This window comes from Eucalyptus grandis, chromosome 8, assembly GCF_016545825.1.
Source record: "Eucalyptus grandis isolate ANBG69807.140 chromosome 8, ASM1654582v1, whole genome shotgun sequence".
In the NCBI taxonomy this organism is placed as follows: Eukaryota; Viridiplantae; Streptophyta; class Magnoliopsida; order Myrtales; family Myrtaceae; genus Eucalyptus; species Eucalyptus grandis.
In genome coordinates this window covers 6,683,464-6,695,899 of record NC_052619.1, presented here as the reverse complement: position 1 = coordinate 6,695,899, position 12,436 = coordinate 6,683,464, and the positions used below count along the sequence as shown (strand labels likewise).

At 39.7% G+C, this 12,436-nt stretch overlaps 1 protein-coding gene across 1 annotated transcript; it reads left to right on the top strand.

The window, feature by feature from the left end:
• The first annotated feature begins 2,019 nt into the window (after positions 1-2,019).
• Positions 2,020-5,411, top strand: LOC104456106 (inorganic phosphate transporter 1-4). The gene is made up of 3 exons (XM_010070833.3): positions 2,020-2,341; positions 3,231-4,050; positions 4,308-5,411. The coding sequence occupies exons 2-3, from the start codon at positions 3,277-3,279 to the stop codon at positions 5,139-5,141; spliced, it is 1,608 nt and encodes a 535-aa protein (XP_010069135.1). The 5' UTR covers positions 2,020-2,341; positions 3,231-3,276; the 3' UTR covers positions 5,142-5,411.
• Positions 5,412-12,436: the final 7,025 nt, after the last annotated feature.

Here is a 12,436-nt window from a genome sequence, read left to right as displayed (position 1 = left end):
TTCAAGTACGAATGGACGAGTAGCATTTGGTGTAGTATCCTTGCGCAAGATGGAATTAAGTGTTCTTTAGGAGCATGGAATAAGGAACTTCAATGGATGATTAGAGTAACAAAGGGCAAAGATTTGGTGGCGAGACTTCTCGAAGTATCTTTCCTAGCAACTATATATTGCATTTGGGTGGAGCTTAACCATAGACGATTTCAAAACAAATCAATTGACATCCATATTATTTTGGCCAATGTGTGCAAAAATATAAGAGGTAGAGCGTCACTTTACGAAAAAATTAAACCTTCCTAGTCAAATGTTGCATTGACTAATATGTGGAGACTTCCTACCTCCATCTTTTTGAATTATTAGCTCTATTTATAATGCTGGGGGATGCCCCTAAGCTACTATACGTCATATGCTCTATAATACTTACATCTTCAACAAACAAACAAAAAAATGAGGGTTAATACTACAAAAAATTTCAAATTGATATTCCTGTGAATAATTTACCCTAAACTAATGAAAAATCTCAAATTGATATATTTGTGATAAATTTACCCAAGATGAATGTTTTGACCATAAAAAATCCCAAACTGGTATACCTACTTATGTTAGTTTTCGTTAAATTTTACTATGCAATTGCTAAGTTAAACAGCACATGGTAGTTAACAAATGTGTCAATTTGTGATTTTACTCTCAATTTGTATTAAAGAAAATTCATCAACTTTTAATATATTATCAAATCTATCCCATGGTCTAGTCCTTAACGTGGCATTTCCACATCGATAATAAATACACATCTGCAAGGTGACATGGAAAACTATCTTCAAACTAAAACCGTTCTAGGATATAAAAAATTAGGGACTACTAATTGCAACTTTTGGACAAAGGGCTAACACGGGCAAATTTAGGACTAGAGTAAAAATTGATGATTTTCTTTTTGACAACAAAAATTAAGGTAAATTTGGAATTGGACTTAAAGTTTGGGGTTTTTTATGAGATAAGAGAAAAGTTCATGACAAATTTGGGACTAGACTCAAAGTTTGGGGTTTATTTGAGACCAAACAAAAAAAAAAGAGATTAAGGCAAATTGGAGACTAGACATAAAGTTTGGGATTTTTTTGGAGACAAAAAAAAAAAAAAAAAGATTCAAGGCAGATTTACTTCTTGCCCAAAATTCAAGCAAATCAAAGTGTCTGTATCTTAGTCATTTTGGATGATTGTACGATGGATGTAATTAGTTCTGATGCCCGGCCGGTCACCTCCTCCCGCTTGGGAGGAGACCCTTCATTTCCTTGTACCACGCCCTTGTGTTTCAAATGGGAAGGCGTCGCAAGGATCCAAGCGGGGTTACCCCTTGTGGCCAGGCCCCTAGTAGGGGATCCATTTTTACTGAGGGGGATCCCCTCCCTCTATCTTGTCTTTCCAAGATGTCAAAACCTTTTAAGGTCTTGCTTATGACCAAATTGTCACCACTCTTATCCCGGTCTAGAGGACTAACTTAGATATAACAGAACTGCAAACATGAATTCAACGTAGATATTAATCAAGCAAGAGGCTGTTCCTTACATTTGAATAATATAAGATACAGCTGTATTTAGATTTGTGTGAAAGAATTATAATTAAAATATATCGAGCGCCGGCACCACCTACAATGTGGCATGTGATGGTCATTGCCGTTCGCATCATTCGGCAAGGATACTTATAAAAAACCAGTGTTTCCAATCAGGTGTTTACACGCCAGTTTTTGTCCTTTATACGAAAGAGCATCGGGCAACTTGTGTGACTAGTGATGTACCGTAATAACGATCGCGTCAACGAGGACAGAGATCAGCAAAACCAAGGTGTGCGAGAGAGAGTTAAGCAATTTCACTGTATTCACATTCAAGTTCGCAAATGAAGGTTTGACTTTTATGGGAATATGCCGTGGAGATGCTGAAGCTCACATGGCTCTTCTCGGTGTCAGTAGACTTTAAATACAACCCCCGTCCAACATTTATCTACGACTCTCTCTCTCTCTCTCTCTCTCTCTTCTCTCGGGGTGAGCAGAGTTTAAATACAACCCCATCCATCCCCTCGTTCTCTCCATCCCCTCTTTCTCTCCGTCCCAACCCAAGGTTGGCGACATTTTCTTACAACTCTCCCTCTCCATCCCCTCTTTCTCTCCGTCCCAACCCAATCTCCATCCCCTCTTTCTCTCCGTCCCAACCCAAGGTTGGCGACATTTTCATACGACTCTCTCTCTCTCCATCCCCTATTTCTCTCCGTCCCAACCCAAGGTCGGCGACATTTTCATACAACTCTCTCTCTCTCTCTCTCTCTCTGCCCTCCATTGTTGCCGCGAGAGACTGAGGTTAGTGTTCATTGCTCTTTTATTGTTGCACTCGTTTGTGGTGTGTCTTTTGCATTTGCAGACGACGAGAAGGGGCTTAAGAAATTTGGTTCGTCACGCTTGACAGTTGAAAAAAGCAATCTTGTATTTAGCCATGTTTTGGTTACGTAGAATTTTAGCGGACTCTCTTGTCTAAGGAGAATGATAACCCGCACACTGTCATAGATATAGCAACGGGATTGAATTACTTTGTTGTTAAGCATTATTCTTGTCCTATATTCAGTAGAGCTATGTTGGTACCCGAAACAGGAGGTGACGTGACAATTTCAAATGGCGTCTGAAATTTTGTAGACAATTACATCATCTGTAAATGTCTCTATTGGTTTCTATGGTTGAAGTTCATAATTTGTTTTTCTAGAATTGATGTCGTTTTAAGAATTCTTATCAACTTTGATCTCTCTTGAAGATAAAATGAAGAATGATATGACGTCTTTATGAAGTGAGATACTTAAAGGAGTAATGAGTCGACCGGTTGCCATTGAAGTTGCATCATCAAACAATAATTGGCATAATTAGATTAATTGACCATCTCGAAAGAAGTACAACAGACAGCCTCACATCATAAATTAAAAGTTTTGTTCTGTACCCGCCAATCGAAATACGATTTATACATCCAATGATGTGGTGTTAGAATCTTGACATGTTCTTGTGCTTAAAAATCTATAAAATCTAATGTAATATCATAAACTAAAAAATTTGAACTAGGGCACGTAAAAACAATTTTCTTTACCCCGTATTTTTACTTAAGATCATTGTTGGTTTTTATTGTCTCTCTTTTCCCTAGATATATATATATATATATACTTCCATAATCACTTAAATATAATTTGATTATCTCTTTCATGGGCAGGAAAATTGTTGAACTAGTTGGAAGGCATTGAACTCCAGCTTCGATCATGGCTAAAGAAAATCTTGAGGTGCTAAATGCACTCGATGTGGCCAAGACACAATGGTACCATTTCACCGCCATCATCATTGCCGGCATGGGGTTCTTCACCGACGCGTATGATCTCTTTTGCGTTTCCCTCGTCACGAAGCTCCTCGGTCGCATATACTACTATGAGGGTAAGGATAAGCCTGGCTCGCTCCCTCCGAACGTGGCTGCCGCTGTCAACGGCGTCGCCTTCTGCGGTACTCTAGCCGGCCAGCTCTTCTTCGGCTGGCTTGGGGACAAATTAGGTCGGAAGCGTGTCTATGGTTTAACCCTCCTTATTATGATCATCTGCTCCGTCGGCTCCGGCTTGTCCTTTGGGGATTCACGGAATAGTGTTATAGCAACCCTATGCTTCTTCCGATTCTGGCTCGGGTTTGGGATCGGAGGGGATTACCCACTCTCCGCCACCATCATGTCGGAGTACGCGAACAAGAAGACTCGTGGGGCATTCATCGCTGCAGTGTTTGCGATGCAAGGGTTTGGGATTTTGGGGGGTGGGATCGTCGCTTTGATTGTCTCCTCAGCATTCGATCATAAGTTTAAGGCCCCGGCTTACAAAGACAATCCAGTGGGCTCGACCGTTCCTCAAGCCGATTACGTGTGGCGTATCATTGTCATGCTCGGTGCAGTACCCGCGGCCCTCACTTATTATTATAGAATGAAAATGCCTGAAACTGCTCGTTACACCGCCCTCGTCGCAAGAAACGGAAAGCAGGCAGCTGCAGACATGTCTAAGGTAGGAATAAAGATGAGTTCTTCCTCTGGCCATAGAAAAAATCCATAGTTTATTGGAGAATTATAAGTATGATAACCAAGACTATAATCTGATACTATTATGATGGGCTTCACAGAATTCTTTTTTAACTTTGTCTTCCCTTTTGAGTCACTTGACATAGTTGAGGTTTTTCTATCAAATTATTTGGTCTTGCATTCTTGTCATCACTTTCTTGATTGAGTGGCAATTTCATGTAATTATAATGAAACCGTCAACAGGTGTTGCAAGTGGATATTGAATCAGAACAAGAGAAGGTGGAGAAATTTACCCAAGATCCCCGCAACAGCTATGGCCTTTTCTCGAAGGAATTCGCCCGCCGCCACGGCCTCCACCTCGTAGGGACAGCCACCACGTGGTTCTTGCTCGACATCGCTTTCTATAGCCAAAACCTCTTCCAAAAGGACATTTTCACCGCGATCGGGTGGCTCCCAGCGGCGAAGGAGATGAACGCCATTCAAGAGGTATACAAAATTGCTAAGGCACAAACCCTGATCGCTCTTTGCAGTACTGTGCCTGGGTATTGGTTCACTGTCGCGACGATCGATTACATCGGAAGATTCTTCATCCAAATGATGGGTTTCGCCATGATGTCAATCTTCATGTTTGCCATCGCCATCCCATACAACCACTGGAAACATCACCATATAGGATTCGTCGTGATGTACTCACTCACCTTCTTCTTCGCCAACTTCGGGCCAAACGCAACAACATTCATTGTTCCCGCTGAGATCTTCCCGGCGCGGTTGAGATCCACATGCCATGGCATATCGGCGGCTGCAGGGAAAGCTGGAGCCATTGTTGGGGCTTTTGGGTTCTTGTATGCGGCGCAGGATAAAACAAGCCCCGATGCAGGTTATAAGCCGGGTATCGGCGTGAAGAATGCATTGCTTGTGCTTGGGGGGATTAATCTTGCGGGAATGTTGTTCACTTTGCTCGTGCCGGAGCCAAAGGGCAGGTCACTGGAGGAAATTGGAGGAGAGAACGTGGATGATAATGAGATGGGTGAAGGTAGGGAGATGCAGCCTCCTTCATTGGGACCATTTGGTGGTTAGAGAATTCGACCAAGAAAAACAAAAAAAGTGTGGTTGTAGGAGGAGAATTTTGTTGTTTGTTCTTGAATTTACGTTGTTTTGGTTTAATATTGGTGTAGATAGATTCCCTCCACAATGTGATTTTTCCTTGGATGGCATGATTCGACTTTGTTTCATTGCCGGTATATGTAATCCTCTATTTGCTTTGCTGATACTTGTTTTAATAATATTGATCAAAAATTGCTTCTTCTTTTCTAAAGTCGGCTATTCTAATGAAATAATTAATTTCTCCGTTTTTCCTATCTTATTTCTGCCTAGCTATATTATGAATTATCTTTTACTCGATTTTTTTTTTTTTATAAAGTCCATAGCTTTGTTAATGAATGCTTTCGTAATATTGATCGAGTTAGCTACTCTAATCAGGTAATCAACTTACCTTTTTTCCCTATCCTATTGATTATGCCCACCGATGTTCTCTCTCTCCATCGTGAGCTTAAATAGAGATGTGCCACGACAAAGCTTGACGCCGTGACAAGCTCCTACCAAATTTGGTACCTCTAGATTTGGAAGCTCGACCTCCATGGCTGTTGAGCATCTACATCTAAAGACACGGAAAAAGTACTAACAAAGTCATATATCTATTGTATTTGTACCAATTCAATCTCAAATTTTTCAATTGGACTAATTTAGTCATAAATATATTTATATTGGTACCAATTCAGTCCATCCAACAAATTTTGGATAGCTAGTGACCAGATCTAACTTGGCAATTTTTAATAATTTTTTTTGAATTTTTCATTAAATATTTATTTTCTTTTTCTTTTTTCCTTTTCTTTTCTCCCTTCTTCCCCCTTGGTCTATCCTCACGGTGGCCAACAAGCCTCCCATCAGCAGCCCTCGAAGCCCTCACCGACCACCACTAGTTACTAGGCAAGGGCCATGACCTTCACCGATAATCGACGAGGGCTTTGTGGCCTTTGCCCAGTGGTCGGTGAGCCTTGTTGAAGGCTCGCTGGCCACCAGGAGGACAATCCAAGGAGGAAGAAGAAAGGAGAAAAGAAAAGAAAAATGAAAAAAAAATAAGGAAAAGAAAAATTAATAAAAATTCAAAAAAAAATTATTTAAGAATTGTCCATCGCCGTCGACCATCGGCCAGCGTTCATGTTAGTGTTGGCCAGCCAAAAATGGCCGAATGGACTGAACTAGTTCAATTGAAAAATTTATAATTGAATTGGTACTAACGTAATTGGCCTAGGACCTTTTTGATACTTTTCCCCTAAAGACACCACCAAACCCAACGGTGAAATCTTAGTAGCCATGGAGGAGCCATCTAGCTCAGTGATGACATAATGTAGGGAGAAAGGGAGGGTTGGGGCATAGAGAGAGAGAGAGAGAGAGAGAGAGAGAGGGAAGCAAGGCTTAGCATAGATTGTGTGCAGGAAAAGTAAAAAAAAAAAAAAAAAAAAAAATTGTCCTAAATAAATTTCATTGGTTTCAATTCAATTATAAATATTTCAATTAGACTAAATTAATCATAATTCTTTTCACATTGGAATTAATTCAATATATACAACCAATTTAAGCTAAATCTTACTAACGTAGAAACTAACCATACTATATGACATGGTCGGTGCTAGCATTGATATTTTTAAATTATATAGTTTTTTTTTCCTTTCTTTTTCTTAATTTTGGCCCATGAGGACTAGCAACCCCTCACTGACCACTTGTGAGGGCCATGAAGACCCTGGACAAGGGCTTTTGCTACCTTGCTAACCACGGTGAGGTGGCCCTCACCAAATCTAGGTAAGGGGCACCTTGCCCATGACCGGTGAGGGCTTGTTGGCCCTTGCCAGCCAAAGTGAAGGAAAAAAAAATTATAAAAAAATTCAAAACATTGTTTGAAAATGTCCATGTTGGCGTAAAGTATGGGTATCCCACATAAGATGATCAACATCTACATCAGTTATTTACAACCTAAATTAGTTAGATGAACTAAATTAATACCAATACGAAAATATTTAGGACTAAATTTTCAATTGAAATGTTTAGAACTAAATTAGTACAAATGCAATAAGTTTAACACTTTTTCGATACTTTTTCTAATAGTGCACACTAGGTAGTTATAATAATCAAATATGAACATTTTCAAAGATCAAAACGAGCTATGCAAGTTATAGTTTTCATGGACTGCACACATAAAATATATTTTTAATAGGCCAATTCATACAAAGTGTACGAGGTATGACCTAATTATATCCATTGTACATAAGATCCGATTTCCGTATAGATATTATAGTTGGGGAAAGATATTGAAGTGAAATGATACTGATTGTTGCAACCTTCTTGAGGGCCAATTACCTAAAGAAGGCTAATGGATTACTAAGTCCGGAGACTTGGCACGGACCCTCCCAAGTCCTACCAATCGCGACTTGATGTTAAGAAATTAATCTATTTAAACATATAATTATATTCAATTTGGAGCCACCACTAACCAATTATGGTTGGTTAGAAACCCAAGTAAAGTATATAAGAATACTTTACTTTTGCGAACCAGAGATTCAGTAGGTCCGAGAACATGGTTACACTAGATTAGTCTAACGCCATTTCGGTACATTTTTATTTTAATTTTAAAAATATTTTGCAGGCAATGTTGATTAATTTAAACTTAAGCTATTAACGCGCAAATGGTCATGCGGGTGCACAATCAATAAAATAACATTCAATAAAAAAAAATGCTAATGAAAATGCATGCCCTAAACATGATTTCTAAATAACATGACACCTAATTTTTCTTTTTCTTTTTGAAAATGTAAATTATATGCAATCTTAATTTAAATTTAATATGCATGAGTTTTACTTTAATGACATATGAGATGCAATTCATGTGGCATAATTCAAATCATTACAATATGTGTGCAATCTAATTTACGTAACCCTAAATATGCATATGTTATATGATATGACATAAATAAGCATGCAATCTATCCTAAAGCATGAAATGAATTTATTATAATTTTTTTTTTGTATTTTTCATGAAATTCAAAATTAAAGAAATGCAACAATTAAATATGCGATCTAAATTAATTAAATGACCTAATTCTAATGACGAGCAATTTCTAACTAAATGAACTTAGCAATAATTACTAGATGATGAAAATTTCATAAACCTAATCCTACACGTTTGATTTATTAAACCTACATGCTTCGATGCAAGAGTTTGGTTTTGATTTTTGATTTTTTTAGTGTTTTAGTGTTTTTCCAAGACAAGTAATTATCGACTAAACATTAAATCTAAACAATCAAGCCATCCACAAAATAAATGATTAAAATAATCGAAAAAATAACATGTTATTTCACAAGTTAAATTAACGATTATCATAACTCTAATTATCACGACAAATAAATCAAAATAATTAAAAATTCAATCCAAAGTCTTACGGATCAAATTAATAATTAAAATTCTACAAAAAGTCCAAAAATTAATATAATTAAAAAAATAATCTGAGGTCTCTCGGATTAAATTAATAATTACATTAATTCCGGACAAAATCTAGCGGATAATGCCTACAAGATTCATGAGGTTCCAATTTAAATAACTAAACTTAAAAGAAAATAAACAAATTAAAGTAAAAAGAAAATAAAACTACCTAATTTCCTTTTCTTTTTCTTTTGTTTTTTCCTTTCTTCTTTTTCTTCCCAAGCACGGCTTGTGCTCGTGCGGCTGGTCACCGGCTCCAGTGAGGCGCGGCGGCTGTAACGATGGCGTTGCCGACCATCGGAGGTCGCCGAGGTGTGGAGCTCCGGCGAGATCCGGCAATTCGGAGCTGCAGGGAAGAGAAATCAGTGACTGGTTTGGGCTCGAGCAGAGGTGCGGAGCAGAGAGTTGTGCGGAAGCGGGCGTCGGGCACCGGGCGGTCGCGGAGATGGCGTGTCAGCAACAGGCGGAGAATGCGCGACGCTCAGGCAGTGGGTGGTGCAGGCGCGGGCTTCGGCGCTCGGGGTGCGGGAGAGAATTGGCGTCAGGCTGTGAGTGGGTTCGACTCGAGCGACGGGGGGTGGTGTCGCGCCGGTCAGCGCCTGGGTCGTCGTGAGGAAGACGAGCGTTGCGACTGGAGTGGGTTCGTCAGGGGGCGGCTCGGGCCGCAGCGAGCAGTCGGAATCGTGGGTCAGCCGGCGGTAGGGATGGCTCGGACTTTTGGAGGTTGGACGACGGCGGCGCACGGGTCTTCGGCTCCGAGTAGCAAGTGGATCGCGGTTCAGGCGAGGCCGGGGAGCAAATCTCAGGTGAAGCTGGGTGATGCTGATGCGGCGAGACAGAGCAGGGAACCGGCAACTGGGGGGCGTCGGTGCGAGCTCGCTGGTGCAGAGGTGTGGTGGAGCGGGCAGAGGCGTCGGGGCGGTCGTCGGGCTTCAAACGGCGTTGATGGTGCAGTGACCGGCGCGGGGGCAGAGCAGTGAAGGCACCGACGGGATCTGGTGGCGAGTGGGTTGCAGAGTCGTGGGGGTGCTCGCGGCTATGGAGGCACGACGGAGGTCCGGATACGAGCGTCGGCAGCATGGCTGGCACGAATGCTCGCAGATGGAGGCTGACAGCGGGCGGCGCAGGGGCGCGGCGGCATGGGCTGCAGCAGAGCGGCGTGGGGGCTCGCGGAGAAGGAAACCCACGAAGAAGATCAACAGTGCACAACTTTTTTCTTTATTTATTTTTTCTTTCTCTCTCCCTCACGTCACTTCTCTCTGCAGATCACTGTAGCGGCTATACCTTCAGCAGAAGTTTTGTCCTCCTGCTGCTGCTGACTTTTGCTTCTCTTCTCAAAAAGCCTTTTTTTTTTTTTTTTCTTTTGTGTTGATTTTCGAACTAAGAGAAGCCTCCCCCACACTTTTTTTTCTTTCAGTTTTCTTTTTTTTTTTTTCGATGAAAGACGAAGAGAAGCCCTCCTTTTGCTCGGTTTTGAAGCCTCGCATTTTATAGTAAAAGCGCTCAAAGTTGTTGAAGATTTACATATATTCGCTCAACCATCCAACAGTAAAAAGGCTCTAAAATCACACAACTGAATTTTTTTTAATTTTGAAATGAAGATATGTGTTCAATAAGAAAAACGTTTCATTATTCAATTTTTTTTTTTTTGAAATCTCCCTCCACAAACTCAAATGTTTTATTTTATTTATTATTTTCTAAAATATTATGTGTCAACACTGATTCGTTTGCTCGATATGAGAAAAGTTTCTTCGACATTCAAATAGTGATCTTCAAAAAGTTAAGAGTCAGGCATATGCATAGATCGCATATTAATTTTTGGATTTATGCTACGGTTGTTTTTTCAGTTTAGGTTAGCAAGAAGAGAGAGAGAGGGTTTTTAAGCAGGGTTTGAATAACTTAAATAACTTTTGAGCACAATCATTTATTAGTTTTCTCACCTCTCTCTCATCTTCACACAATTGTCTTCTTCAACCTCCATAGATGGGAGGGTTTTAGTTAGATATTTCCTTTCCGTCTCCTTTTTTTTTCTTCGGCTGATTTGGTTCTCTATTTTCTTTTCCTCTTCTGATCTAATTTAAATCTAGAAACTTCTCTCTCTCTCTCTCATTTCAGGGAAGTTTCTACCCCTATTTAGTCTAGATCTAGAGATTTTTGTGTATATAATTTAGGGATTTTGCTTCCCTCGGGTTTCATTAATGTACAAGTCCAATTTCAAAACAAGTTTGAAATAGTTTCATGAAGGTTTCGCTCTCACGTGTGTCATATTTATACTTATTCAACTTTGTTACTTTGCATGGCAATGGTGTTGGGGATGCCAAACTAGACACACGCCACCGAATGGCAAAGTCATAGCAATAATTGGAGATCTCAGTGTGTGCTTATTACTGAAGACAGAATTAGTGATCAATTGCCAATTTTGATTTGAAAATGTCATAGATTTGCTTTTTAAGCGTGTGACCTTTAATCTTATTCTAATTATTCATCTTGTTAGCTTGGAGTTTGTTTTATTTTGAAGTCATCTCAAATTTGTCTTGGTTTATAGTTGGATTTCGTTGTTTCTTTCTTGTATTTATGTGGAAAAGAATAAAATGTTACTTTGACAAAAAAAAGAAAAAAGAAGAAGAACCTAAACAATACCTGAAATACGAAATAAGAAAACCATATTGTTATAATTTTCGTATAATGCTCACTTGAGTGCCATAACTTTTTTTTTCAATCACTTAAGTGTCATAATCTTTAAAAAAATGTTCACTCCCCAAGTGCCAAAAAACTGATCTAACATAGTACTTATGGTAAACTTTTTTGAAAAAGTTTGGACATTTGAGTGATTGATTGAGTTATATGGCACTTGAACGATCGGGAAAAAAGAAGTTATGATACTCTAGTGAAAGCCATACATAATTTAAGACACTCAAATGATCAAAAAAATAATAATTAAGGCATTAAAGTGAGCATCATACAAAAATGATGGTATTTATAGTATCCCTACCAGCAAGAAACGTTTTTACGTGGAGAGCATGTCTATTGTCAAGGGTTTTCTTTGTCGATAGGCAAAGAAAAGTCAAGGGAGATTCTCTCCTAAGACAGATGCGAGTGGCTATAAATCACTAAGCTATATACTTCAATGGCTGGACCATTGTTTCGCCCCTAAGAACATCACCTGCAATCACCATCTCATCCTTCGATAAACTTCCAAGATTCCATCTGACTTAAAGCTGAATGAACCAAAGAATTAAGGGCAAATTTGTGTGATTTCTCAGCTTTATAAGCTACTACGTCTCTCTCTCTCTCTCTCTCTCTCTCTCTCTCTCTCTCTCTCTCTCTCTCTCTCTATCTATCTCTCTCTCTTCCCTTCCTTTCAAACATGGTAATGGAATCTTAGCGGGCCCATCATCGTGAAGCTTGATTTCTCGTATCTCCATACCTTTTGTTCTTTTATGAAATCTTCTTCGACGGACCAAGCTTGTGTCCAAGCATGCACTGGGTTATTTCATGATGCATACATTTTGATAGTATCTATATGGCCGCGCTCTCAGCTTCGAATTTTCTGCATGAGGTCAACGAAACTCCCCTTTTGTGCTTCTAGATTCGGGACCATTGCTTCCTTTGTTCTTTTAAACATGGTAATGGAATCTTAGCGGGCCCATCATCGTGAAGCTTGATTTCTCGTATCTCCATACCTTTGTTCTTTTATGAAATCTTCTTCGACGGACCAAGCTTGTGTCCAAGCATGCACTGGGTTATTTCATGGTGCATACATTTTGATAGTATCTATATGGCCGCGCTCTCAGCTTCGAATTTTCTGCATGAGGTCAACGAAACTCCGCTTTTGTGC

Coding starts and splice junctions, on each gene's coding strand:
- LOC104456106 (XM_010070833.3), top strand. CDS start 3,277: ATGGCTAAAGAAAATCTTGAGGTGCTAAATGCACTCGATGTGGCCAAG. Junction 4,051..4,307: donor CAGCTGCAGACATGTCTAAG/GTAGGAATAAAG, acceptor AACCGTCAACAG/GTGTTGCAAGTGGATATTGA.